General features: G+C 42.6%; 1 protein-coding gene across 1 annotated transcript in view; it reads right to left on the bottom strand.

Annotated features, from left to right (window-relative positions):
* LOC147692370 (cytochrome P450 2A13-like) overlaps positions 1–24650 on the bottom strand; it is a 162133-nt gene that overhangs the window by 77790 nt on the left and 59693 nt on the right. The window contains exon 4 of the mRNA XM_086938593.1: positions 11433–11620. Within this exon, the coding sequence (XP_086794719.1) occupies positions 11433–11620 (188 nt within the window). The remainder of the gene's footprint in view (positions 1–11432; positions 11621–24650) is intronic.

Raw genomic sequence — 24650 nt, 5'->3', positions numbered from 1 at the left:
TTTAGCCGTATTTCTCTTTTTTTACCGTTTACTGTTTTTACACCTTACTTTCTGCTAGGACAGCCTATGTCCATATTGCGGTTGTAAGCCTTGGACAATGCGCCAGAAGCAACTGTCTAAAGTTTACTGCATAAATGTTTTTCATGGGGAATTGCCTTGGAAACAGCAATACAGTGAAATCCTAACATATATTAATATTTAGGGGCAAGATCTTAGAAATCTCTTGAGGCTTTCATGCAGAGCATTCACAACTGTATCCAAACTAAAAGTGAGGCTTTATGCCATTTTGTGGGTGAAGCATCATGACGTACTTTCAAGGCCTTAGATAGTGGGAGTCAAACTAGTATCTAATCTGCCACGTTTCTCTGAGATAGCTTTGTGAGCCCAGTAAATGTATGAGATGGAGGCATATCAGTGCACTTAATATGTAATGGACGCTTCAAGCAGCTGCTCTTTTTTCATCAATGTGCTGTCCCCGAAGAAAGTGTCAAGTTTAATTGCAATGGGCTACTTGTTCAAAATATAAATAAGTCTTGGAGATTGGAGTGGACAAGAAGGAGGTAGTTGCTATGCTCCAGCCACTTTGTTTGGTTCAAATAATACTCCTAGTATGCTTATCCTGGCTCCAGTGTGGTCTTAACTGAAGCAACAAGGATGGGATGAAGTGTGTTAAGAGGGCTGTTGTAGTCATTGGGAATGTAGTCAGAGTGAAGAGTGGTCAAAGTAATGAAAGCTGGAGCATCCTGGGAGGTCGAGCGTGGGATAAGACATTGGGGATGTAGTCAGAGTGAAGAGTGGTCAAAGTAATGAAAGGCAGAGCATCATGGGAGGTCAAGCAGAGGGTAAGACAGGGATGCATCTTAGGCCCAGTTTTGTTTACTCTCTACATCAATAAACCTGGGGAGGTTCTGTCAGCTGCCTGTAAAGACATCCGCAGATCAGGTTCTAATCTGGCCCCTGCTTTGCTATATCCAGACGAAGCAGTGCTATGTGCCAGAAGAACTGTGGGGTTGCAAAGTCTTGTAAATACTTTTTAGATTTTAAGGTCTCCCTTTACCTTTCTTTAAATTTTCTAAGACACACATACTAATGTTAGGAAGAAAGAAATGCTATAAATGCAGGCTTTTGTGCAAGGGGGGTGATTTGACTAAAGTTTTTACATTTCTTACTTACTTAGGCATCCTGTTTTATGAAAGTGGGTCTTGGGTGGTGTTAGACCTGTCTGCCTTTGGGTAGTCCCTCCAATTTATTATTTATTTTTGTCCCCTTTCTGCCCCTCATACTCCTTAATTTTTATGTCCACTGGATATTTTTGTGGTGTTGACCTGGGGGATAGATGCTCTTTTGCCCTCATAGATTTTTACTTAAGGCCTAGGAGCCTTTTCTGACTGAAATTCATCCAGACCTACAAAATGGTGGACAGCAACTGCCACAACTGCCACCCCTGAGTCTTGACCCATAGGGAAGAATAGGAGCCTCTAGAACCTTCTGGTCCCTTCTGGGCCTCTGAGGGTCAGCCTATATAAGGCTAGAACCAGGGCGGCCATTTTAGAGCTGGTCAGAAAAGGGTGGAGTGGGTCTGGTCAGGAGTAAGGTGGCTAGTGAGGAGGAGCACGCCCTGAGAGGGGAGAGATTGACCAATAGGCAGACTATCCTTCCAGGCTGACGTGCCCCCTTGCCTGTTTACCAAGCCTTGTCCCCATGGAGTACACCCCTGGCCCCAGCTTGTAACCCTGCCTGCTCCGGAATATCCAACCAGAAGTGGGGTGTAGCTGAGTCTGGCGTGACACCGCCTCGAGGTACTGATTGGACCTCTCTGTCAAGTAGAGAAAAGCTTTATGACTGGTCTGTGAGTTCAGCCCCAACCCAACTGAGGCGCTGAGAGAAGTTGTGACCGTAGAACCACTGTTATCATACAGAGGAGAGCTTACCGCACAGATGTTCTGCTCCGCGGTCGGAGCGATCCTCGGGGAGAACCCCAGTGACGCCGGAAGACGCGTAGAGGTATCGGAAGAGGTCGGCTGCCGGAGGATCCCAGTGACGCGGGTGTGGGCGTAGAATCGTCGGAGGAGAGCGGCTGCCGGACGACCTCGGTGACGCGTGGGAGGGCGTGGAAGCGTCGGAAGAGGACGACTGCAGGCGGAGCTCTGAGGGAGGAGTCGGCGAGGAGGAGTGCACGGAGCTCGCCCAACGCTGGAGCAGGAGCGGCTCCGTGGAACGCCGCCGATCTGCCAGGGAGCACCGAGTGACACGCATAGGAGGGCGCCTGCTCTCCTGTCAGGGAAGAGAGCAGGGAAACCCTTTCCCTAACGAAGGAAGCACACGAAGAGGAAGGGGGCGGTCGTTGACCGGAACACATGTGTTACACAGCCAAGTAAGCTGGGAAGGTGAGGGGAGGGAGAAGCAGGACAAATCCAACGTCTGCCAGTTAAGGAGAACTGGGCAGTACTGCACCTAATCTAATTAATAGCCAAGAATTGGTACGGCACTGGCTGGTTCCAGAGTAATGAGGAAACAGGGGGCCTGCTGGGAAGAAGTTCCTTAATAAGCCAGCTAACTTTTCCTGGTAATAGCGGGGAATCTTCTGGGCAAGGCTTCACCTGAGTAAAACTCAGATTCTTCTTCTGTTGAGGGGGATTGGACCTGACAGAAACCAATGTAAAGTAATTTGCCTGTTCTCCTTTCAGCTACAGTGATATATAATCTCTCTAGACAATTATTAACCTTGAATCTTCTGGGGTACAGTTCCTGCCAAACTGCGGTACTTGAAGTGAAATACATGGTGTTATGGTTTAATTGTGTGGCAAGGGAATAATTTCAGGAGGAGGTATAAAAGTGTTATTGGAGAGCTTTACTGTTGCACATTACCTATTAAAAGATGTAAATGTTTACCTGCTCTATGTAGAAAAGAAATGAGGTTGAGAAAACTTACTTACATTTGATTGTGGAAATTTGGAAAACAAAGAAACTAAGAGAACTTTTATAAAACAGCTCATATTTTTCTAATCTTGGTGTAGTGTCCTTATTTTTGAGTGGAGGGGTGTTTGGTTACTGATGAGTGAGACGCAAACTTAGCACCCGTTCCTTGGAGTTAGGCCTTCCCCCTTAGTGCCAAGCTACCTTTTGTGACTTGGGATTCCCTAGGTCCAACAGGTGGCATAGAGGGTATTCAAAAAAACACCCTGGCAAGAGCAGCTGGAGCCATCATGGATTTTGCTAAGAGGCTGCGGGCCAAACCGTTACCCGACCTCCTAAAGGTTTACAATGACAAATGTATACCCATGACCAATTATGGTAGTGATGTATGGGGCTATAAAGATGTTAGTGAACTGCAGGCTATTGAGAACAAACATCTCCACAGACTCCTAGCAGTACCTCCTTGCATCCCATCTTTTATGGTACATGAGGAACTCGAGCAAGATTATTTTTCTGAAACTATTGCTGTAGCCCTTGTAATACGCTGGTTGAAAATTAGTTTGAACCCTATTTTTACTCTAAACCACCCTATTGTAGAGGACTGTATGAAGCTTGAGAGGGCCTTTGATATCCTGTGGTTAGGTTATGCCCCAAAGCAGTTGAAGATCTTAGGCTACTCCCAGCTGTTCACAAAGAGTGAACAGGAAGAAGTAAAACAACTCCTAACTGGCTTATCCTAGTTTTAGTGTGGTCTTACAGAAAGTTAAAAGTTCATTGAGGACAGGCCTTTACCTAATACCAGAGTTTATTGAACCGGCAGGCCGGGTGGAGCTTACACTACACAAGTGGTACCACAAGTCAACATTTGTCCCCTATTATTGACCCTCTACTCTTCTGGGTATAGTGCATGTCTAATGCAACACGAGGAACCACAATCATTCCTCTCTGGAAACAATACTCCTGACTCCTGACAATGTCATCTCTTTTTGAGCTAACATAGGAGGCATGCCAGCTTTCTCCATTAGGTGTAATTGATATATTTCTAATTGAACAAGTGTTATTCTCCTTCACATTTCTCTCATCCTGCTCGGGCAACAAGGTACTACTCTTGATAAGTGCAGTTTAAAGTTAAGGCGGAAAAGGGAACTATCCAGAGACTGGGGCCGTCTCTGCAAGATGTAAAGAGGGAGGTCAAGATCACCTAGTGCTCCAGAACTGTGGTGAAACTCATCACAATCCAGGAAGGATAATGAGAAGTGAAATTAGGGTAAGGCTGCAAACTCATATCCCCTATGGTTCATGTGACTGATCAGGGCATGATATAGGTGGCTTCTTTTCTGTGCCTAGTTGTGCATGTTGAGCAATACACAAATCCTTGTACATTCCTCCCCAAGTTGAAACTGTAGGGCAACCAGTTATGAGGCTGAAGATAAGATTATAGGACTGGGTCAGGCCTTTCCTTGTGAATATATCACAACACATTATACCTAACCATTTTTATCTGTAAATGGTCTGCTGTGGCATTCAACTTAGTCAGCCATGATCTTCATCCTTTTCGGCCATTAAAAAAATAGTTTGAAAATCTGTATACAGGGGGCATGGTCTGTGCTGTGGAATCAACTGAAAATTGGTAAGATACAGATTCCCCTGGATATCCACAACAACACCACCACCGCAGTCAAGATATCTGCTTATTAGTTAAGGATACAAAGTTGGATACAGGAGAACAATTTATGATGCAATGGCACCAAACACCAAGGTACTGGCTTTTCGGTAACCAAGACATTGACCCAGCAAACTGTTGCTGCTGCTTTGCAGCTTTCAAATTTCCATAGGTATCACCTTTGTTTGGCCACAATTGCAGGGTGTTTTGCATATTCCAGTAAGATAATTGAGGACCTTAGATAATATTTCTGATGATACTGTGACTGCTAAACCTCAAATACACACTGCGTTCAAGGTCTTGTATTTTCATCACACCTTGTAAAAATATTGCTTTTTTAACACTACAAAAACTCTAAACTTCACTCCATGACACAGCAAATAATTCACCTCTCTCTCTTTTGTTAACTCACAGGTTTGTTCATGTGTCCTATTTGTTACAAGTACTCATTGTTAACGCAAGTGCAGAAGACGCCCGTCCACAGTCCAACAATGTGAACTTTACTTGATGTAATCAATATATTGGGTTACCGAGACACAAACATCTGTATAGCCTAGATGACCATGTAGTGTGCAGCCATTCATTTCTGGACATGCAGTGCCCTCTAATACTTTGAGATGGACACATGATTGATGAAGAAAGCAGTTTCCTCCATTCATTCTCCTCAACTCCCTTATCGCTAACAGTCCTTAGGAAGGTGTAACAAGTCCAAAATTGTCCTCCATTTTTGTGGCTCATGCCTGGTAATATATCGTTTTCAAAGCAATTGGATCTCGTCACAACTGACCAATGTTATTGCTTTGCTTGAGAGAAATTGTTCTTTTCTCAATATGCCCTCTTCTACCCTCTTCTACACATTTTGGACGTCTGGTAACTGGAGGAAAACACTTTAAGGTCACAATACAGTAACAAACAACTGATATTCTGTCCCTGATCAATGCACATGAGAATAAAGCCACTTGCTTACTCTCTGGGCAATATGTTGTCTTTATAGGATACCTGGTGGAATTGTGCACTCATATTGAAACATATAATATCCACCTTCAAGCAGGTATCTACAGTAAACAGACTTAACATTTCGCCATGTATTATAACGTCAACAATTATCGTGGCTTTTGTCACGCATCTTTACCCCCTCTTTCACGTCCAGATAGAATTTGAAAAGTGTTCTTTGTCATCTCATGTAAAAGTAATTTTAACCTTCTGTTTGGAAAACTTCATTGGTGCTTGCCTACACTTCCATGAGTTACAGCAAAGTTCAAAACCTGTATGCTTCTAAAATGTATAATGTTTTGCAACAATATAAGGTAGTTCTCTCGATTCACCGGTTTTGTTCTAAACCTTGCTTGACAATGAAACATGTAGTGTTGTGAACGTTTCTTGTGAACAAAGAAATAATTGGCTGTTTACATTTCTTGAAACAAAAAAATAAGCATTAATGTATCCTTTCCAGATATGGATAAATATCATCATTAGGTCCATTTTTGGTAAAGTAAGTAGCTGATTATAGGGCCCTAACTAGTGTTTAGAGACAAGGCTGACTGTAGAGTTAACTGGAGTTTTTGTTTAATAATATTCGAATGGTAGAAATTAATTTGAATATAACTATCAACCCAACCTATAACCAATAGAGAGCTTTCAAAGCCGGATGAAAATGATTGTGCTGCAAAAACTTCAATTTTCTTTTCTTTGCAGTCTGCCTTGACGTTGATTTAGAGTTCCCTGTAGACTAAAGTGTAGTAATTCAGCTACTCCATCACCTTGCTAACACCAAAAAGTGATATGTTTGCAGAAACAGGAGAAATGTTCTAAGCATGGCTATACATTTGACCGTGATGGTTATTTTGGTTACAAACAATTCATCTGGGCTGAATATGATCCTTACCTATTATGGCTTTGCTTGAGATCCGGAGCTGGGTTTGTGAAACATTCAACATTGAGTTTGTCAGGGCAGAGTTTTAGAGTTCATCATGCAATTTATTTCCTTATAACCTACAAACCACCCCACCTACCTCCACCTACCTCCCCATCTTCAGGCGTGTATGAGCCATTGGCATTTGACAAATTGAATGGAGCAAAACAGTAAGCTAATCTAATTAACGTGGGCAGGAGTGCAGGGCAATACATAACAGGCACAATGAAATAGAAATGAAGTTGTGGTAGACTAAAAGTTGAGCAGGGAGTATCCTCACCATTTGTATTACATAACATGGCTTTTCTACGGTTGCTTAATGGGATGGGTCATTGTTTTTGCATATAACAGAAAGGGTCAAGAATAGCTTATCCCATTGCATCGCTGTTGGGGCTTTCCTAAGCAACGTTCTTTCCTCTATGAAAGGGCTGGAATCTGCTTATGCCCAGTGAGACAGGGATCCCTCTAATTCTGCAGAGGGAGGAAATTGGATGACTTCCAGGACATGGTAATCTCTTGAATAGCTAACAGCACGCCTTGACCTAGGAATTTAACTAACTTATCTTTCATTGGGCATAGAAACATGCCCAATAGCCATCCGAACATTTGGAGGCAAATCTTTCTGCCCGTTATATGCGATCAATAATTTGTTACTGCATATCAAAAAAGAAAAAACATGGGAGAATTCCCAGAACATGGGTTTAAGGTCTTCTATGCTTATAGGACATCAAGACTAGTCTGAGCTATCCCCAGTCTGCATAGGGCCAGACTTAGGGCCTCATTAGGATGGCGGACGGACCTCCATCCGTCCGCCACCCCAGAGCAGGATGGACCGTCTGCAGGGGCAGAGGCGGTCCCTCCGTGCAGATTAGGATGTGACCCCCACCCTGGCGGTCACGTCCTGTATGTTTAACATTGCGGTGGGTGCTGCTTGGGGCAGCACCAGCCACAATGTTAAAAATGCATGCTTCGCATTTGCATGCACAAAGCGGCAGGCACTGCGCGGTGCCTGCCGCTTTGTACCCCCCATGTGCACCCCCCACCCCCCGTCACCCTGGGGGCCCGCAACAGGCCCCCAAAGATATCACTGTATGCCTTTCCACGGCGGAGAAGCCGCCGCGGAAAGGCATATGTTTACCCCCATCCTAATATGGCTGGCGGTGTCTGTTAGACACCGCCTCCATATTAGAGCTTTTCCACCACGGTCGTAAGGCGACCGCGGCGGAAAAGCGGCGGACGGTCTTCCTGACCCCCCAGCCATCCTAATCTGGCGGGGGGTCTTTGAAGGCTCTGCAGCGGTTTTTCTGCATCCTCCGGCCCTGCGGACACTTCCGCCAGCCCAGAGGATGCGGAAAAATTGCTATCCTAATGAGGCCCTTAGTAGGTGTAAGGTATGCCTAGTGTAGGATGTAAAACTGTATAACATCACAGCAGGTATCACACAAAACTCTATGGGATACCATACAATTTTAAGCCAATCTTTCTCATTAAACACTTGGCACAAATCACATTGGTACTTTTCTCCCGAGGGATAATGGGACATTAGTGCAGTCCAGAAATGTTTGGTAGAGCTGGCTACCAGATGATGATCACCCCACCCCCTCCGTTGCATGGATTATTGGTATAACAGTGTTTGTTGCTGGCTCTTTACATGGTATGCTCCAAAGAGCTTTGAAGGCTAAAAAAAAAGCCCAGAGTGCAACAGGAGCTACCCTTTGTGCAGCAGGGTCTCCTCATTTAGGTCCTGAAATGTAAATAGTCTACTCTCCCTAAATAAGTCTCCCACAGTAGTGAGTCCTAACCGTATGCTAAGTCATTGTGCTCACTCCGGGGATGTGTAATATAGATAACAGTTGGTCCTAGTCTTATTCAGCGTGCATCGAGTCAGAAAAATTAATACTTCAAGTGTAATTTAGTTGCTTGAAGGAATCAGCACACAGGCCTTAATACGTATCATAGTAACATTTCCAAACATGCACCATCAAAAAGAGAGAGCACCCTCATTCTTTGGAAACGTAATATTCTTTATTTTTAAACAAATAAATAAAAGAAACACACAACTAAGGATTAAATACCAATTAGAAAGTTGCCCGACACGAAAAACAGAAGAAGATGGAAGAAATAAGTGCTCGTGCGTGTAGAAAAAGAAAGAAGGACTTCCAAATGAAGAAAATTTGAGTGGAAATGATTGCAACAATTTTACAATTTACACTGTTTATTGGTAGAACATACAGTAGTGTAATATGGCCTGTCCATAATACATACTTATGTCATCATCTTTTTACATTTCTAATGTTGCATAGAATCATCATCTGTTAGTTGGACGGGGGAAGGGGTTTAAATATGGTCCATAAATCCAAAAGTGTCTGCATCCAAGGTGCTGGGTTACAATGCTACAAATGCAGCAACAAATGCAGGGAATATCATTGTTCTCAGAGGGGGAACCAATCACCCTTAAAGACGTGAGGCTCCACAATCGTGAGGATCCTCTCTCATCAATGTTGGTCAGGCCTCATGTCTTTAAGGGTGATTGGATTTATTTTGAGCCTTGATTACCACGACAAGCATCAAATCGGTTTGGAAGCTTTTCTAAGCTTCCCCACTACCGCATCTCGATGTGGCCTTTGCTTTTCCGGGGAATCGTGACCGGTTTTGCCAAGGTCGAGTGAACTAAAAAGGTTGCCTCCCCCATCCCCTTGTCCTGAGGAAGACTCGCAAGCAGAGATCTTTAACCACCCTACGCATTTAAGTTGGGTTGAAACGTCGACAGTAACCCCTTACCTTTGGGCCTGTACCACATCTTAACCCCTTCCCCCGTCAAACTAACAGATGATGATTCTCTGCAACATTAGAAATGTAAAAATATGATGACATATGGGTGTATTTTGAACAGGCCATATTACACTGGTGTATGTTCTACCAATAACCAGTGTAAATTGTAAAATTGTTGCCATCATTTCCGCTCAAATTGCCTTCATTTCGAAGTCCATCTTTCTTTTTCTACACTCAAATGCACTTATTCTTTGAACCCCCTTCTGTTTCTTGTGTCCGGCAACTTTCTAATTGGTATTTAATCATTAGTTGCGTTGTATGTTTCTTTTTTTTTCTTTTTTTCTTAAAAAATAAATAATAGTAACATTTCAAAGAATGAGGGTGCTCTCTCTTTTCAATGATGCATGTTTGGAAATGTTACTATGATACATATTAATGACTGTGTGCAATTTCCTTCAAGCAACTAAATGACACATGAATTGCTAATTTTTCTGACTCGATGCACGCTGAATAAGTCTAGGACCAACTGTTATCTATATTATATGATACCTCGTCTGTAGGCATTTATTGGGTTACCCCATTAGTTTATAAAGATCAATCTGGGGATGTGAGCCTCCAACCTTTCGCTAAATAACCTACAGTATCACAGGCATTTATTGAAGTCCTTTATGTCGTAGGTTGCCCAGGAGAAGCATTGTTTAAGTGCACCCTCCACAAATCACGGAGGTTTATATCTTGTTTCTGTATCTTCCAGTCATCTAGATACATTTCAAAATCCAGTACCTCCAGCCCTCTGGATGCCGGTGGCAGTTTGATTTTTTTCTCAGTGCTACCCCTCTTCTTCCCATGCCCCACAACAAGTCTCACAGCAGGCGGTCAATATCATGAAAAAGGTCCTTTAAACAACTTAGAAACTGCAAAATATCAGTGTAAAGTGCTGTATTAGAAATGCAAAGTTCAGCGAAGGGTTATGAGAGTGTTCAGAAATGTGGAGGCGCTCAACAGGTAATGGTCAGTTGGTAGTTTGTAAAGTTAGGTGGTTGGTGCTTCTTGATCTGAGATAACCCTTGTCTCAGAGAAAAGAAGGGGAGAAGATCTCAGCCTTCTGTGTACATGAATGCAAAGTCAAGCGCACACAACCTGCATTGGTATCTCAATTAGGTTTGGTCATCATTCAATGAAAAGGATAAGATACAACTCTAATGTTTTTGACTTGTAAGATGTTTATTCATCCAATATGGGTATTAGTTTCACAAGAAAAACCAGCCGACACGTGTTTTGTCTAAACCGGGATAAACCCGTGACTCTTCAGGGCTGTGGAGTAAAAAGAAGAAAGCTGTGTCGTCGGACCGGTGATACTTCCAACCCGGTCCTAATCGGGTGTCTAAAGAGGAAGACGCGTCGAGGGAGTGCTTCTAGCACATCATAGTTGTGTAAAGTAGTGAAAATACACCGACGCCGGATGAGAGGTCGGTGAGAGCAGGGCAGCAAATCCGCTCGCCCTTGCTGGGAGCTTGTACTCGGTATGTCGATGTGGAAAGAAGTCCGTGAGTGTTCTTAGAAGCACTCCCTCGACGCGTCTTCCTCTTTAGACACCCACAATTCGAAACGCGTAGGCTCCATCCTACTGGTCTACTATAGCATCTGGGGATTAAATTAGCTAAACCCAGTGCTAAATGTTGTACATTACCATTGAATAAGTGACTCTGATCATTTTTAATCGATTCTGTAGATATATAGGAATGTACTTAGAAAACATTTAGTTTAATTATTTCCCAAAAATATGTAGACCGTGGCATTTGTTTTTTCACTGCATTGTTTCCCCAATCTTTCTTGTCTCCCCTCCACACGTATGTATGGCAATGGTTGTTTGTGATATGTCTGCATTTCGCTTGAATGAGTGAATGGTTGATGAATATCCCAATTTTTCCCTGTGTCCATTGTAAATTTTATCTTTTTTGTACTATGAACTAAATGTTGCTTTCAAATTTTGCAAATAATGTGAATAAAAAATGCTATTAAGTAGTAATCCCCATTCCTGATTTATTGTTCGGGTTTCTGGTGGTGATTTGGTCTTGTTGAATCACATACATCAGTATTGGCATTTCTTCTTTGTTGGTTTAATATTTTAGCTAATGCAGAGAATCACAGAATGCATTGGAATCATACCTTGGGAATCGTAAATCCCCTGAAATGAGCATCTTGAGTTGCAGTATGTGGTATACCCAGGGGCAGAACGTCACCAAAACGCTGGATTTCATGGATCACTGCATCTGTGTATGGCATCTTGGCAAGGTCACTTAGGGCTGGAGTTCGGTTTTGACCAACCACCTGCTGAATCTCTTGATGTATTTTTTCTGTATGTGGAATCATTAAATGATCAATTTGAGTATGATCAAGATATTCAGTATGAATAGCTATACTTTAAACAATTTAAAAATACATGCTCAACATTTCTAAGCAAATAATAAAATCAAACTTACCTACTATTTTCTTTTTTTGTTGTTGTTGTTTCGTTTCTCCTATGATTAACTGGCCATAGGTGTAAATGTAACAAAGTTAAATTGGGTGTCATTGTATGGTTGTGCCCAGTCACATGTTACTACTGTAGAAAATCATAACAGGCTCTCATGTAATTAGTCATCAGATGTTGAATTTGTTCAGGTCTCCAAATGTCACCTGTAGCTGGCAGCACTGTTTCATAAAAACACCTTCCAAAGCAGATGATTGTTCAGAGAGCTGGCACTGATCAAACAAGTCTACACTTTCAAAATCCACCCTCTCATTTTCACCATCTGCTGCAACTACATCCACTACCATCCTAATGGTGAGAGGGATAAACTCAATTGATAGCACACCATAGAAGCATGCTTACCTCTCATTGACTCATGGATTCAGAAAATAATCATTATCCCTCAATGCTTAATGCACCTCCAACATTCCTTACACTCAAGGTCCTCTGGCCATCCTGAGTGCCAATAGCACTTAAGGTCAAATCTCTAGGAACCACTAGCCACAGATAAGTTACTCTTGGCTAGGGCAAGGCCCTAACCTCACTTGAGATACCCATCCTCTCAATTTTCTCTGGAACTACTAAAATAAAGGGAGATTTGGGATACTTCCTCAGAGCCAGGTACAGAAAACTAGGACCACTTATGATGAAAAGCCACCAAGACTTGTACCCAGAAGGTTTTGGCATCCATTAATGGCTCAGAATAGGCTACAAGAAAACTGCAAGTCAACATCTCTTTCTGATGTAATGGAGTACATTTCGGTAATTTGACAACTGTTGTTGGCAGATGGAAAAAAGGAGGGTAAACCTGAAAAGTAGAGATGAGCCAAAAATAAAAGTGCCATTGTTTTCCTGCAAGGTATAGCATCACAGTAAAAGACAGTGTCCATTTTTTAAACATTTTTTTAAAGTTTCATAAAGCAATAGCAAACAATTATCTATTGCCCATAGGTATGAATGCAGACATCACTGCATAGTATACATCAAAATATAGGTGGATAACAGAACAATGAAGTCATTGGCATGGCATGACTACGTACAATTTCAGGCAAACTCACAGCAATAATTGGAGATCTGTTTAGAGTCCAGCATCCTGGTGGGTCGATACACGCATATATCAGAAAGTCTGAACAATTAAAGAAGAGCAGCACAACAGTCCAAAATGTCTGATTCCAGAGTAAGTAAATATTCCTGCCGTGGTTGCCATATATCCTTAGGTCTGGAGGTGTGCAGCCATAACAGCGTGTAGTCCTCGCTAATTTCATCACAATGGATCATGTTCTTCAGCCAGGCAATATGCACCACATGGGCAACAGAAGACAAACAAAACAACAGCATACAGACTTAAAAAAACACTCCCCCTACCCACACTAGACAATAACACATCAAGAAAATACCCAAAACAATCAGAACAAAAACAAACATCCCTTCAAACAAAGTTGTGGCATATACCTCAGGGAAGAGGCAACAATATGGTTGGCCATTATGATCAAGGCGACTGGTGAGGGCTTGAATTCTTGCATCGATAGGGCAAAATGTGGGTACAAAGTTCAGCCATGAAGGCAGCAGTTTCCGCTTATGGATTAAGAGCCTGCATTCATGTCTGGGGCCTCATCTGTATCTGAATGTGAGCTTGGAGCTGGGCAGGTTTGGATTCCTCAAAGAGCAATTTGCGTTGGTTGGGGTCTCCACGACCCATCATGGAGGCCAGTAATCAGATATAAGGATGTTGTTGGAAGGTAATGAGGTAACACCAATAACAAAGCAGCTCCAGGTATGAAAGTTAGTGTATATACCCGATCCAAGGTATGATCGTCAGTGATAGTAATGCGTTTGGGAGATAGTCCACACTGCAGCAGAGAGGACTGATTTAGCATTGCGGATGGGTTGAGCATACTCCAAGATGTCTGAGAAGGAGCAGTCTTTTATGGCACTGAGAGGCAGAGTACCACTGCCCTGTGCCACACCACTCGTAGGTATGTTCTCAGCAGCACCCCTCCAGACCAGGAGAAGGCACATGTATGGGTTATACTGGGACAGAGGGGGGCTACTATCTATCACCATGTCATTCCACAGTCAGCACAGGAAGGTGTTTGTTGGGACCTGAGGCTTGGTATGGTGAATAGTGCCTCCTTGATGACAGCAGAATGTGATGGGAACCTTCACCACTGCTGATGAGCCGGATCAGTCCACTATGTTAGAGGGAACTTGCAGGCTCAGGCAGGGGTCTATATGGTACCAGAGCCTACTTTGGCAACATGAAGCAGGAGGATCCTCCAGCAGGTGTAGGGTGCATAGACCCAGACATAGCATTGGTGTGGTGCAGCAGTGGGACTGTAGTGCTGGAAGGCAATGGAAGGAGGAGGGGTTGAGGCTGCATTATGCCGGCCGCTCAGACATCTAATAGATATGTCCTGTATGCCCAAGAAGGACAGCTGGCACAGCCGTCTCGGTACTGCAATGGTCTGAGCTCCCACCCGCATAGCAGCAGCAGCCACTCACAGCACACGTTCAATGTGGCATAAGGATACCCAGATGGTCAGGAGTGCCTCCCAGCCAAAGCAGGGTTTCTTTGGTGGGGGACCCATCGGAGAGACCATCAGGAGTAGCATAGGGTCGCACAGGTGCCAAAGAGGAATTGTCTACCTAGCAGGAGGTAGTGGGAGAGGCTGCAGTGCCAGCAAGTCTCAGCAGTCTCAGGCTCATCCAAAGGCCCACTCACCGCAGGGCCTCTGCGATGCTGGGCTGCGCACGGCCTCTCTCTGGATCTGAAGTCACCAGGCAATTTTTGCAGAACCTGAGGCCAAAATGCACATCGCCCTTTCTTCAGGAGTGCAGTCCCATTGTGCAGATGGAGTTAAATGCCAGCTGTAGTCGCCTGAGCTTAACTGACAGGTGGCCATCCTAGTCGCTGATGTGGCCTAGGCCCCACAGTGAAAGGCATTGTACAAGGAGAGTCTTAGAGCATGACATTGTCTACGAGATCTTCTGACCTACAGCCATGGAAGATTATGAATGTCACAGGGTCCCTGGATAATATTAACTCAGAAAGTGCAATTTAAGTTTCTCCAAGAGTACGATGCACAGAATGGCAATCCCATAAACAAGATCACCCAGAACACTGCCACCATGTGAGCCTACTTTCATGGAAATGTAACATACTAAGACAACCACATAAATAAACGCAAATCTAAATAAACTGAATTAGACAGTACAGAAGCTAAAGACCAGAAGTAGCACAGTGGAACTCAAAATAAAGCCACAACAGATAGTGTTTCTGGTGACAAATGAAGAGATTAAAAAAACAAGATGTTTCATTAATGCTCTTGTGAAAGGGGACAGTGCATTTGACAAACAAAAGCCATGGAAACCATGAAAAGACATCAGAGGTGCATATTGTGTCATTCCCTGCTGGAAGGAGAAGCATGAGACATATTACCCACTAAGGGCATGTGTTTGATCACCTTACAAATAAGACAAAAGTTGTTTTATTTCCTACCTTGACACATTACCCAATATTTAATAGATTTTTTATATTTTGGTAATAATGGTGCAATGGGTTCCCATAGATAAAAACATTTCTCAAATTTTTGATTGGTAATAACTTTACCACCATTTGAAGAATCTCCACGAAGTGCAGACCTTTTGCTGTTTTTACTTTTGCTGATGGTGAAACGTTTCATGGCGATTAGTTAAGAGGGTGCAAAGAAAAAAGGGTGTGCCAAAATATTCAATTAATTTTCTATAGACTTTTGTATCAGACATAGCGGCAGATTACCTAAACAGATTTTCCTGAAGTTTGGCAGGATTAGAGATTATGGCGTGGAAAGGATGTTTTTCATGAAAATGTGTTCAGTAGTTTTATAGTAATAAAGGAAAATATCTTAGTGATATATTGGGTCATGGTATATAGCAGTTTTTCGCAGTATACAGTAGTACATGACAAGACCAAAACCCAATACTATTGGCTAATGACAGCCTTCACAAACATGAATGGCAGCCATATTGTTTCTATCAATTAATGTATTTGTTGTGGGACCACAGTACTACTTCAAACCTATCTAGGTAGTACCACAGTACCTATGGAAATTAAAATAAATAAATACATATGACAAAAAAAACTGTACCACACACCACTTAACTCAAACAACACTATACAACATGTCACTCCATTGTATGCCACTGCCCTCTACTGCACAGTACTCTACAGCACTGCACTACACACCACTGCTGTCTTCTCTAGGCCACTGCACTCTATGGCAGTCTATTCTGTTTGCTGTGAAACACTACACTAGGTCACAGCACTTTCTGCCACTATACTCTATGTTGCACAACTGTATGTCATGCCACTCCCCTCCACACAATGCCACTCTACTCCATTCAATGCCACTCTAATGTACGCCTCTCTATCTATGTCATTAAAAGTCACTGTACTCCACTCCATGTCACTCTACTAGACTCTACTCTACACTACTTCATGCCACTTCACTGTACCTTACGTCACTCTATGCCACTCTACTCCACTCTATTTATTTATTTATTGTTTATTTATTTATGAGACTTATAAAAGCGCGAACAAATGCCCAAGGGCGTCTCGGCACTGTGGACGTGGCAGAAAAGAGGAGTAGAAAGTTATTGATTAAACAGCCATGTCTTTATTTTTCTCCTGAAGATGGTTAAGGTAGGGCATGATCTGATGTCAATGTCTAAGGAGTTCCAGAGTTTGACGGTTGACACAATAAATCGACCATCGCCCCAGGAGGCTGTTTTAGTTCGTGGCACTGCCATTAGGAGAGCGTTCGTAGAACACAGTGATCTGTTGGGAGCATATAATGCAAGGGAGTTGAGGAGAAAGCGAGGTCCTTGTTTGCGGTAGGCTTTGTAGGCAATACAAAGGGCTTTGAACTTTATTCGGTTTTTGACCGTGAGCCAATGATAGCCTTTGATGACTTGGGCAATGGATTTAAACTTTGGGGTGCCCAAAAGCATTCTTGCTGCTGCATTCTGCACAGACTGCAACATATTGATGATTTTATGCTGGGCATTGGCCAGGAGTCCATTGCAGCAATCCAAGGATGACATGATGAATGCAGTGACCAATGTTTTACCTGAATTAGGGGGAAGAAAAGGGAGAATCTTTTTGATGGATTTAAGTTTAAAGAAGGATGTTGACACAATGAAATTTGCGTGAGCAGCAAATGTTACCTTATCGTCTAGGAGAACTCCCAGATTTTTTACTTTTGTAACTGGGTGGGGCGGGGGACCTAGTTCACCGGGCCACCAGGATCCCGGCCAGGCAGGGCTGAGCTTGCCGAATGTCATTACTTCTGTTTTATCAGAATTAAGCTTGAGGCAATTTGTGGCCATCCAGTTGCTGATGGCCAGCATGCCATGTTGGAAGTTAGCTGCTATTTTCTCTCCATTATCTTTTATGGCCAGAACCAGTTGAGTGTCATCATTGTATGAAGTTAGGCTCATCCCCCAGTTCTTAATGACTCTTGCCAGGTCTGCCACATAGATATTAAATAGCGTGGGACTGAGGGATGAGCCTTGAGGGACTCCACAGGGCACTGCCATCTGGGCAGAGCTGAAATTGCCCAGTTGAACCGTCTGGGTATGATTGGAGAGAAAGGAAGCAAGAAGATCTTTGGCTTCAGCCTGGATGCCTGTAGCCTTAACACAGTCGATCATAATGTTATGATCGACCATGTCAAAGGCAGCGGTCAAATCTAGCAGGATGAGCACTGCCGCTCCTCCTTGATCGAGAATGGTTCTTATCTCATCGGTGACTTTGATGAGTGCCGTCTTGGTGCTGTGATATTTACAAAAGCCAAACTGGGTGTCATCCAGTACGAGATGGTCTTCGATATACTGGGAGATTACAGTATTCATCAGTTTTTCTACAAGTTTGGCAGCAAATGGCAGACTGGCAATTGGTCTATAATTTTTTGTGTCTTCAGGGTCAAGATGTGTTTTTTTCAGAAGAGGTTTGAGGAGGGTATCTTTCAAGATGGTGGGGTAGATCCCAGTACAGAACATGGAGTTAAAGATTTCTGTAAGTTGGGGGGCTATGATATCAGCTACTGGGAGAAGTATGGCAGGTGGTCAGGGGTCGTTTGCAGAGCCCGATTTAATGGAAATCATTGCATTAGTTACAGAAATACTCGGATTGGGGTTTGATAGTATGCTGGGGGTGAGGGTCTTCTTTGGTTTGGTCGGAGAAATTGGTCTAAATGTTATGGACTTTGTCAAAGAAATAGCTGGCGAGGTTATTGCAGAAAGCTTGCGAAGGTGTGGGGATCGCTTTAGGGGGTAGATGTGAAAGTTTAGATACAACCTGATAGAGTTGTTTGTTAGAGTTTTGGCTTGCTCGATCTGGGAGGAGTAGTAATGACTTTTTGCTTGAAGGATCATGGTTTTATATATAGTGAGTTCATTTTTGTAGTGCCATTTCTCATTGGATGAATAAGTCTTTCTCCAGTGTCTTTCACGGTTTCTGCATATCTGTTTCTGCAGTCTGAGAGCATTATTAAACCAGGGTGTAAAGGGGGAGCAACGGTTTTCAGAAATGGATTTTATGGGGACTAATTTATTCATGGCGGTGGTGAGCCAGTGGGTATATTCTTCAGCGGCTGTGTTAGGGTCGTTGGCAATGTCTGGTTGCAAGAGGGGCAGGGTTTCCATAAGTTGTTGGTTGTCAAGATCGTTCCAAGATTTAAACGTGCCGGAAGCGCGAGTCGTGGCGCCTACAGGTGGGGGAGAGTCGATGAAATTTCAAACATCACTGCATGATGGTCTGACCATGCAAGGGGCAGGACCTCTATTATCTTGATGTTTTTGTCATTAGAAAATAGACCATCTAATGTATGCCCAGCTTCGTGGGTACTATTCGAGACCCGTTGAGTGAGACCCAGGGAGTTTAAGTCTGAGATAAGAGTGGTGGTATCTTTATGTTCAACATTTTCAAAAGGGAAACTAAAATCGCCTAGAATGTTCGTGGAATTGTTTGTGGCTAAAGATTCCACCATGTCAACAAAAGTGGCTAGGAATTGTGTTTTGCCACCCGGTGGGCGGTAGAGAAGAATACAATTAACAAAGGAGGAGTATCGCCATAGGGAATCGTAGATTATTAATGGGATGTATGTTAGAAAAAGGAAAGAATGTATCCTTTTATTCGAAACCCCTCACTCACCAACCTAGTGGTGACATGCTTCATCATCGGGATCCACCCTGATGACCGAGTGCCATCAGGGTGTGCTACAACACCTGGAATACAGTGGAGCTGGTTTGTGAGTGTTAAGTGCAAAAACGTGTGTTAAAAATTGTCCTGGTTTGAAAATAGATTTTATTCGTAAGTAACAATGTTAAAGGAAATGTGGAGATACTTTGAGGGTAATTATGACCAAGAGTATCTCTGTAAGAGGTCTGGTCTACATGTTTCAACCTTTAAGTGGAATGTGCCAGGTTTTCTTCAGGACCAAAGTGCAAGAAAATGGACGGTCTACACCCCCTAAAAGGCGTACCCAATCCTAAATTCTTGTAGCAAAAAGAGCAAAAAAGTTTGCTTGTGGCGTAAGCTCCTGCCAAAATAGTCGAGCTAGTGGTAAAAAGACCTGTGGGAAAAGAAGAAACACAAAGACGGATGTAAATACTTAGATTACGTGCCTGTGCTGGTTCTTTTGTGTCCACATGCAACATGCTAATCCCAATATTGTATAGCCGGTTGAAAATCAGGGGGCTAGCTAGTACGTATATCCATTTGTAGTGCAGCTAAGTAGATGCTTGGAGACTAGGAACCATCATACACACTGATAAATATGTGCGTGTGTGTTGGCAGATAATTTTAGTTTATTTTAAACACACGCGCATTCGAACTATAGTGGCGTGATAATCCATTCTCTCAGTACTCTGCGTGAGGACGGGGTTTAAAAACGTGCAAATATACCAGTATTTTAAAAGACAAACACGGACCAACACGCGAAGAAAACACACATACGATTAACATAGAGAGGTAATTCGGCCAGTCTTACTCCTATTAGTTAGCTTAAGGCATCGGAGGGGCGGGGGGAGGATAGTCCTCAGCTAGAACATATTCTATGGATTCCTACCATCCATAGAATATGTTCTAGCTGAGGACTATCCCCCCCAGCCCCCCAATGCCTTAAGATACCTAATAGGAGTAAGACTGTCCGAATTACCTCTCTATGTTAATCGTATGTGTGTTTTCTTTGTGTGTTGGTCCGTGTTTGTCTTTTAAAATACTGGTATATTTGCACGTTTTTAAACCCCATCCTCAAGCATAGTACTGAGAGGATTATCACGCCACTATAGTTTGAATGCGCATGTGTTTAAAATAAACTAAAATTATCCGCCACCACACACGCACATATTGATCAGTGTGTATGACGGACCCAGTTTCCAAGCATCTACTTTGCTGCACTACAAACGGATATACGTACAAGCTAGCCCCCAGGATTTCCAACCGGCTATACAATAATGGGATTGGCATTTTGCTTGTGGACACAAAAGAACCAGCACAACGTTACAGGCACGTAATATAAGTATTTACATCCGTCTTTGTGTTGCTTCTTTTCCCACAGGTCTTTTTACCACTAGCTCCCCCATTTTGGCTGGAGCTTACGCCACAAGCAAACTTTTTTGCTCTTTTGGCTACAAGAGTTTAGGATTGGGTACGCCTTTTTAGGGTTGTAGACCGTCCATTTTCATGCACTTTGGTCCTGAAGAAAACCTGGCACATTCCACTTAAAGGTTGAAACATGTAGACCAGACCACTTACAGAGATACTCTTGGTCATAATTACCCTCAAAGTATCTCCACATTTCTTTTAACATTGTCTAGTTACTTACGAATAAAATCTATTTTTTGAGTCAAACCAGGACAATTTTTAACACACTTTTTTGCACTTAAGACTCACAAACCAGCACCACTGTATTCCAGGTGTTGTAGCACACCCTGATGGCACTCGGTCATCAGGGTGGACCCCGATGATGAAGCATGTCACCACTAGGTTGGTGAGTGAGGGTTTTCTAATAAAAGGATGAATTATTTCCTTTTTCTAACATACATCCCATTAAGAATCTATGATTCCCTATGGCGATACTCCTCCTTCGTTAATTGTATACCTACCCAGGAGAATAGGAGTAATCTCCTTTTCACATCTGGTGAATAAAATCCCTTACTCTCCTTTTGGTTGTTACCGGTAGAGAATACCTTTGAAGCGTTGAGACGGGCCTAGGGCAATGGAGAATTTTAGCGCCTCACAGGTGGTGAGTGGGACAGGGTTTATAGATGTTTTTAGGTGGCTGTGGTATATTATGGCGATTCCACCTCCTAATTTCATAACTCTATCCTGTTTAAGAACATTATAGACTTCTGGAACGGCTCTGATAAAGCGTTGGTCCACGTCTCCGTAATAAAAAGAGGATCGAGTTTGTGGAAGCTGATTAGTTCAGCAATTTCTTCTTTGTGTTTGTACTCCACTCTCTGCCAATGCACTCTGTTCTGCACCACTGCACTCTATGACACTGTACTCTAGCCCACTTCACTCTATCTGATTTCACTCTACACCACAGTAGTGTATGCCACCCTATGCCACTATACTGTACACCACTATACTCAGTGCAACTCTACTCAACTCCACTCTACTACACTCTGCTGAAATCTACTGTATGCCACTGTACTCTATGCCACTGTACTTGATTCTGCACTACTCTAATCCACTTCACTTTTTCCCTTTTCACTCTACCCCACTTCAATCTACGCTACTCTACTCTAGACTACCCCACTTCACTGTAGCACATGTTACTCTATGGCAATCTAAGCCACAAAACTTTATACCACTCTTCTGTACACCACTCCAAGCCAATGTACTTCATTCCATTTTACACTACTCTACTCCACTCCACTCTACATCACTGCAATCTATGCCACTCTAATGTACGCCACTCTACTGTACCCCACTTCACTCTATGGCACTCTACGCTGCACAACTCTACTCTGCACCACTCTAATCTTGGCATCTACTCTCTACTCCACTATGTTTTTATGCTACTCTACTCCATCCCACTTCACTCTTCCCCACCTCACGCTACACCACAGTACTGTACACCATTCTACCCCACTTCACTCTACCCTACTTCACTTTATGCCACTTTACTGTCTGCTACTCTATTCTACCCCACATCACTTTACCCCATTTCAGTCTATGCCACTCTATTCTATGCCATTCTACCCAATGATTCATTACTCTATGCTACTCCAATCCACTTTTTTCCAGGCCACGCTACTCTACACTACACCATTCTATTTCACTGTACTGTATGCCACTGTACTCTAGTCTGCATCACTCCACTCTACGCTATCCTATTGCAAGGTACACCACTCTGCTTTATGTGGCTGCCATCTATGCTGCTGCACTATACTCTGCTGCATTTTGAGAAACTCTTCACTACACCACTCTACTGTACACCAATGCACTCTACGCCACTATACTATACTGTATGCCATACTACTCTACTTTACACCACTCAACTCTATGCCACTGCACTGTACACTGTTGTACACTATTCCACTTCACTCTACAGCATGCTACAGTCTGCACTACTCTTCGTCACTGCACTCTACCATACTACACAACACGACACTCTACACTACTGCACTTAATGCCACTCTGCCGTATGCTACTCTACTGCATGTTGATCTAACCCACTCTACTCCACCTCTCTCTACTGCAGTCTACTCTACTCCACTCTACACCACTCCACACCACTCTACACCATGCTACTCCACTCTACAAGGAAATTATCTAGAAAGTACTGATACTATTTAAATGGAGAGAAATATGTATCAAAAACAATTTATATCTAAATAAACAATATTATATGATTAGAAACCAATGCTTCCAAACAAATAAAACCGTAGAGATTCAATGAAAAAAACAAAGGTTGAAGATGAGTTGTAGTTTTGAAAACTTTATTATTTCTATGGAACAACAACTTAAACTACGTAAACCATAGAAATGAAGAAGTTATAGTGTTATAGTGTTATATCTTTATGTTCCTATCTTTCCTGTTCTTGGTGCATGCTGTATCACAGCTTCACTTGTTACCTAGGTGATTAGAATGTTAGATTCATTGAAGATCCAGTAAAGTCAGTTACTGCTGTGGAGCTAATGATGGGAGCTGCTTTGTGAGGGTCATTGGTGCTGTCTTCCTGTATTGAAGAATAAACCTACTCTTCAACATATACTACTCCGTAGACTACTTTCATTGGGATGCAATATGAATTGGCGACAACTGGGATTGAAGCCAGCACCCTGAGAACTCATTACTTCACTTGTTTAAATTTTTCTTCGTTCATTTGGTAAATTTTCTCAAGGAACCCCCCATTTTTTCAGCATCTCCCTTGCTGATACATTGCAGCCTTCACTGCACTGGTGGAGCCTTCAGTTTCTTCAGCTACATTCCCTATTACAATTTTACAAAGGCTCTACACAGACTTTCAACTAATTTTGCCATGATCATACTCTCACCACCATGTGCAGTTCATTTACTTTAATTTTTTGCTCTATTTCTCTAATTTTGCTCTAGTTTTCGATATCAAGTGCTTGTGCTCAAACGGTTTACCTTTAAACCTTTAGAAACGTCAACAGTCAATCTTGGAATCTTCATTGCTGACTGATTTTTCCGGATCTGCGTTTTTCATTTATCGCTGCCTCCAGTTATTTCAACTGTGTTCTACTCGACGATTTTCTCAGTTCCTTGGGATCCTCAAGTGGCAGATTCCTGGATTTTCCTACCAGCTGCTGGGACTTAGCTGTCCTGAAGACTTGCGGCTTGCATTTTCAGAGTCTTCCATCATTTACAGCAGGCAGTCCTTTACAAGCTGGTTTCACGCAGAGCACGTCTCCGCTTAAGACGTGCCGGTCTTAAAGGTGAAATCTCTCTCCTTTAAGAGAGACGATCACTTAGATTTGTACAAGACTTCCTTGGCTTTTCTAGTCTGCACGGTGACATGCACACCTCCTTTAAAGACTCTATGTCAGTAAGAAGTTTGTGCTCTGTGCATTTTAATTTGATTTGGCCTTTGGCTTTCTTTGGCCTGCATGGTGATGCACACACCTCCTCAGAGCACCTTTTTCTTGATGGGCATCCTAGTGTTTTTGCAAATCATTTATTTATTTTCTACTGTTTTTCACTCTGCAAATACTGGCGAGTTTGCTAGGTGCAATATTTCTTCCACATATATAGATTGGTGAGTACTTCATGCGCGGTGACGCTCACACGTTCTATTTTTTTTTATTTATTATTTTGTTACTTTTAACTTATTTACAACAGTTCTGACATTTTCAAGCGTGGTGGCAAACACAACTTTTCTACATGTTATCCTATTGCTAATTTACAGATATTTTTTATGGTAAATATTGTTACAATTTTAGTAACATATGCTTTATAGTGCATTTTCAAATTACATTTTTGCTACTATAATATGGTTCTTCAAACAACTATTCTCCCTGCTCCCTTTTTGTCAGAACCTGGTATTCCTAAAGTCAAATGGATCCAATGGTATAAATCCTTTAATAGGTATCTATTAGCTATAGATGGTGTACACATTTCTGCTGTTAGGAAGAATGCCATGCTTTATAATTGTTTAGGTTCTGAAGGTCAGAGAATTTTGATCATCAATCACCTATAGTTCGTCCTCCTTCTGATGATTGAGATGAGGTTGATGAGGCGATAGCCAGGTTGGAAAAACATATTAAAGATGAGCCTAGTGTTATTATTAAAAGGCACAGATTCTCTACTCGCAAACAACATGAACATGAGAATATTGATACGTTTGTAGCAGAGTTAAGA

Source organism: Lissotriton vulgaris, chromosome 9, assembly GCF_964263255.1.
Source record: "Lissotriton vulgaris chromosome 9, aLisVul1.2, whole genome shotgun sequence".
Taxonomy (NCBI): domain Eukaryota; kingdom Metazoa; phylum Chordata; class Amphibia; order Caudata; family Salamandridae; genus Lissotriton; species Lissotriton vulgaris.
Note: the sequence above shows the minus strand (reverse complement) of the source record. Positions and strands in the feature narration are given on the sequence as shown.